Raw genomic sequence first — 6000 nt, forward strand, 5'->3', positions numbered from 1 at the left:
TATTTTTAATTTTTGATACTATGTTGTTTGATACTCTGTTTGACACTCTTTCAACAAACTCTAGGTCGTCACTATTGATCTTTTTATTTATTTATTTTTTAAATTTTTCTCATATCATTAGCAGCGACCTTCAATTCGCCGCTACTGATAGCCCATTAATGACGACTTTGTGGTCGCCACTAATAACATAGCAGTAGCGGCAACCATCGAGTTGCTGTTAATGGGTTATCATTAGCGGCGACTTTGAAGCCCATTTCAAACTATTTTTGCGGTGACAAAAAAGTCATTAGTGGCGACACAAAGTCGCCGCTAATGACGGGCGGCGACCCCAAAAGTCACCGCTATTTATCATTACCGTCGGATTACTAGCGACCAAAAATTAGTAGCAACATGTTGCCGCTATTAAGTAATAGCGGCGACAAAGTGCTCATTAGCTAATTTCTTGTAGTGGATCACCTCATTACTCAACTTCGCATCCCTGTAATGCAAGCGATCCAACACTCCTTTAGCATGATCACACAAGTTAGCATCTTTCCATTTAAAGAATCCACACAACTGACCAAACTATTCAAATTAGAGGTCATACAAACAGATGTTAGGCATCATATATATATATATATATATATATATATATATATATAAAAGTCGAATTACTCTCAGAAGTGCCTTAATATTGCGACATGTGACGTGAACCCCTTTTTTGTAAAGGATAAACCGAATTTTTAAGGCATAATTTTTGAACCGGTTACTTAAGAGTGAATAATCCTGTATAATTCTCTCACTCAAATTACGAGCAATTTGGCAGATTTGTTGTGGATCATTGTCCAAAAGTAATGCCCTATTTTGAGTTCTAAATTCTTCAACCCTAAACCTAAAGGCCTGCAATCTGTATGAGACACCCAGTGAACTTGTGGATCGGCCAATTTATTGACCCAAATAATGCTGACAACCTTTTCAATGGCTTTTTGGGGCTCATAATGCAAAATCCAAATACAACCAGAAAGACTTATAGCCCAACGGCCCATGACCCCTAAACACGCGCCCACTTTGCCAGCTAACTGCCGCGGCGTTCGAGGAACTCTGAACTCACGTGTCCCATGTCTTTCAAGAATAATCTGCGTTTTTAAACTAAATCGCAATTTTTGAGTGTTTGAGATTGCGATTTTAAAAATGCAAAATTTAAAATTGTGGAAAAATCTGCAATTTCTATAAGCTGACTAGGAGATGCTTATTTGAAAAAGTGCGAATTTAAACCAAAATCACGATTTTTCTTAAAACAATATTTGGCGCAATATTTACCTATTTGGCAATGAAATCGCAATTATTTGCTAATGTTATCCAAACACTTAATTAATAAAAAAGTACTTTTTAACATATTTTACCAAACGCCTATGCAAATTTAAAAAATAACGATTTTAAAAACGTAATTTTTAATAACGCAATTTTTAAAATCGTACTTATTAAAATCGCACTCCCAAACGGCCCTAAATACGCCATTCCATCAATCATCATCCCTCTCTCTCAGTCTACCACAAACCCTAGATAGAGGGGAGGGAGAGACCAGACGCCTCTTCTAATAATATCTTCTCTCAAGTTGTTTTGCTTCATCTCCTTTTATTTATTTATTTATTTAACTTATTTATTCGGTAAAGTTTTGCCCTTTGCAACGCATCAATGTCAACCTATCTTCCTGAGGAAGTGGTATTGAATATACTGAGCAGGCTGCCCCCAAAATCCCTATTCCGATTCAGGTGCGTTTCCAAATTTTGGCATACTCTCATTGGAAATCCTGATTTCTTTACCCCAAACTCTCTCAACCGATCTATTCTCGGAGACCCCGATCGTTCTGCTCCTCTCCTTCTCGTCACAGATGACCGCCGAATCGGCACCGACTTTCAATATAAGCATATTTTTTATTTCCTCTCTGGCGAGACCCTGGATTGCCAGTCTCAAATTATTGTCAAGTTAGATGCTCTGTGTGAAAATTTTACGATTGTGGCTTCCTGTAATGGTTTACTCTGTCTCCACCAATTCGTCGATGACAGAATCTATCTTTGGAACCCCGCAACTTCAAAAACTTTAAAGGCTCTCCCGCCCCTGCGACGCCCGCAGATTGATAGGCATATGAAACTGAAGTTTGGTGTCTTTCTGATCACCATCGGATTCGGTTTCGACAGGAGATCCAACGACTTCAAGGTGCTGAGGATTTGTAACGTTTTTGACGACGGGGATATGGAAAGTAAACGACGAGTGGAAGTGTACCGCCTGAGCACTAGGAGATGGAGACGGCTTGACCTGCCCGTGCCGTTTGCTGAACTTTACCAACGCTTGTCGGGGGTTCCACTTCCAAATTTTCCTACCACTGCGTCAGATGGCGTTTTTTTCTGGTGGGTGGCGTCCGCTAAACAAGAGGAAATTGTTGCTTTTGACTTCGGCGACGAGTTGTTCCGAACGACACTGCTTCCGGACGGTGCACATTTTTCAGATTTCACTTCTGTTACTTTTACGGTGTTAAATGGGTTCGTTTCTATAGTGGGTTTCCCTCATCAAAGAGTTCGCTCAAGAAAGCGTATACGCGGGGAAACAAGCACTACTCAATGTTTGGTTATATGGGTTTTGTTTGAATTTGGTGCGGAGGAGTCGTGGACTAAACTCATCAATATTCCACTTTTGCTGGACTACCCGGAAAGGCCCATAGGATTTTTTAGAAACAGAGAGTTGTTTATGCAGAATCCGGAGGGGCAGCTGGTCTTGTACGATCTGTTAACCCATTCAAAGAAGGATGATCTTCAAATTTACGGGAATAGCAGCAGTAGGAATAAAAGATTGTTGCAAGTTTTTCCCTACACGAATTTGATGAGTTGGGAATGGATGGAGCTCAACGGCCCTAAGGTATGTCGTCTCAATTCCATGTTCTTTTGCTTGTTTTTGTTTCTAATCATTATGTTTTGCATATGCTTTCTCACCGTAGCTAAGAGCGAGCACTCTATGCAATGACAAAATCTATCAACTTTGCTTTTGATACATGTACTTCGATTTTCCTGAAGTCTATTTATTGAATCAATTCAATCATTGGTGTGGATGATTGAAATAGGAAGTTCATGAAGTTTACTGCCCTAGAAGACTAACCTCAATCTTTTAAAAAACTAATATGCTAATAAATTGTGAAGTGATGCTACTTTTTGTACTTGTTAATACCATAGAAACCATTAGGAACTAACTATGACTAGTGTTGGTGTGTTTTCTGACCTGTGGGCTGATTCACAATTGTAAAAGACTAAGAGGTTAGGCAAGGGCCGGCATAAGATAGCTCCGATATCTACGATAGTTATCACCCTTTTGATGGATAACTTAATTTATAAATGTCATGCGGTTTAAATAAGGTCTCATTATTAGACTGAGGAGTTGTGATTCAGAGCCCGCACGCCGTGCAGGAAATTTTTCTTTTAATATTTTAATGCAAATTTTTTTTTTTTTTTTTTGCACTGGCGTGCTTGGCACGTCACGTGCTCTTTTACTTCACCTTAGACCGAGTCATGATGGCTATTTCCCCATGTCCCCCTATATCCATAGATTAGGGGTGGTGCTAGCAGGCTAGGTAGTATGTGTCAGCAAAAGTGTGCTATTTGTATTCCTCGAGCCAAGGAGTTGATGGGACATTGGTCATGTCGGAGTACTGTAGACCAACAAGCGCATTGTGATCGTACCACTGAATTTGAGATAATTCAAATATAGGCTTTAAATGTGTGTCTAATCAATTAATGACAATGCCTTTGGGAACTACGATGACAGATGGGATTTGTGTGGCAATCGTGACTGATGATAGGATTTGATCTCCTTTTTAGGTGGTGTTTGGTAAATGAGTTGGCCTAGACATTGTAGTTGATGTAGATTGATGTGAAAAAAAAAAGTAAAAATGTTTGGTATAAAAAAAAAAAAAAAAAAAAAGTGGTATGAAAAAGTGAAAAAGTTTTGTTTTGTAGTGATTTTTTTATTTGAATAATAATAAAAAGTGAATGATTTGATATAAAAAGTGAAAAAAGTTAGAATGTTTTGATGTTGATTTTTTTGAAAAATGGCGATGAATAGTAATGAGGGAACCCTAACTCTTTACCAAACAGAGCCTGATGGTGTCGCCTTGTTGGCTAAACTTGATTCGGGGGCCAGATCAGTGATCGAGCCTTGAATTAGAGTGTTGTTGATGGGGGCCCCGATCGCGGGTGGGCTTTAACTGGCTGGCTTCTTTGTTAGCAACTTTGGCTGATCATGAAGCTTTATCTTGATTTCTTTTGTTTTCAAACCAGAGTGATATAATCAGACAAACAAAAATGTTTCATGAAGCTTTTAGATATTTTTACCTTTTAAGAGTAGATATCATTAACTGTTATCTTCATAATATATGGCACTTAGTTGGAAATGTTGGCAACTGTGTCACTTGAAAGCTAAGGGAAGAAAAAAAAGATGAAAAAGATTGTTTATCTACTGCTACATCTCTTGAGAGCGAAACTGAAAATTATTCTCATATATGTTTCTTTATTTCAATTTCCTTAACACAAGCATCATTGAGTTGAAAACCTTACAATTGTTGGACATATGCATAGTATTCCTCATGATGATCTTTGCTAAGTATTAAAATATTTATATTTTCAACCCTTATGTTTTAATCATTTGGTTTTAGTTAATTAAGTTATTTTAATTTATTTTTGTGTTTTCCATACTTTTGTAGGCGTTTGGAAGAAAATGAAGTAAATATAAAAGATTTGAGCTCAAAGAGAGAAGAAGGGCAAAATGGAAGCCCCCTGACAATGCGATCGATCATAAGCAGACCTGCGATTGAGCACAGTACCAGAAAGGCACAACACGAAGCAGGCCATGAACGATCGAGTGCACGACAAAAAAGGATCGATCGCAGACCTGTGATCGAGTGCACACGGGTTGCAATCGATCGCACCCGTGCGTAGGAGACACATCAAGTGGTGGCTAGAATGTCTTTCTTTCCATATTAGGGTTTTCCAACTCCCAATTGTAATAGATTTTGAAACCTTACGAAATCTCTAGATTTACTACTTTGTCAAGGATTTTTAAAGCCTATAAATAGACCCTTAAGTCTTTAGAATAGGTATGCTTGTAAGGAGAAGAAGTGGAGCTCCTCAAGTTCAAGTTTCGGGTTTATTCTTTTCCTTTATTTTATTTTATTTTATGAAGATGATTAACATAAATTTTATGTGTAGCTAAATTATTTAGTAGGGCTAGATTGAAGCCCTAGTTATGTTTTGTTGATAATTCAATATTGGCGCCTTTGTGATGATCTTGTTATGATGTTTAACTTGATTAACACCTAGTTTCATGAATTCCTCATATGTGTGCCTGATTAACATGTGCATGTAGTATGGATTAGTTAAATCAATTTGGATGACCGAGTCCTAGGTTAAACATAAGTAACAAAATAATACACATTGCGATTCTTGGGTTAATTAACATGGGGAATCGGGAGTAGACACCTATGCTCTAGGCTTCATGTGTTTGTCGATTTTGACAGTTATTATGTTTTCTTAAAGAACAATTTAGTAGACACTCATGTTACATTATTTAAGAGAAAAGAATTAGAGTAGACACCCATGACTAATTCGTTGTTTAGGAAAATCAATAGCTTAAAGAGTAGACACCAATGCCATTAAGTTGACAAACATTAGATATTCATAACATGATCAAAACATTGACATATTGATATATTAGCTAAATATAATTAGTGGTGGATATCAAAGCCCTACTTTTTTATCATTATGAACTCAACCCAATCTTTATTTTAGTTTACTATTGGAATTGATTTTAAGCAAGATTCAGCAATTCTCGTGGGAATGACCCGTATTTACACACTATACTACTATGTTGACCTCGTGCACTTGCGGATAAAACATCCAGTTGTTTGCCTATTAATTTAGGTAGGTAATTGTGAACAACAATCTTCACTAACTTTGCTTGCATCCTTTGTTCAACAGA

The 6000-nt window shown here is 37.4% G+C and overlaps 1 protein-coding gene across 1 annotated transcript; it reads left to right on the forward strand.

Annotated features, from left to right (window-relative positions):
• Positions 1-1512: 1512 nt before the first annotated feature.
• LOC132192261 (F-box/kelch-repeat protein At3g23880-like) lies at positions 1513-5296 on the forward strand. The gene is made up of 2 exons (XM_059607542.1): positions 1513-2892; positions 4727-5296. The coding sequence occupies exons 1-2, from the start codon at positions 1675-1677 to the stop codon at positions 4742-4744; spliced, it is 1236 nt and encodes a 411-aa protein (XP_059463525.1). The 5' UTR covers positions 1513-1674; the 3' UTR covers positions 4745-5296.
• Positions 5297-6000: the final 704 nt, after the last annotated feature.

Source organism: Corylus avellana, chromosome ca1 (genome assembly GCF_901000735.1).
Source record: "Corylus avellana chromosome ca1, CavTom2PMs-1.0".
NCBI lineage: Eukaryota > Viridiplantae > Streptophyta > Magnoliopsida > Fagales > Betulaceae > Corylus > Corylus avellana.

What these genes read in the sequence shown, in the direction of transcription:
- LOC132192261 (XM_059607542.1), top strand. Translation starts at nt 1,675, where the DNA reads ATGTCAACCTATCTTCCTGAGGAAGTGGTATTGAATATACTGAGCAGG.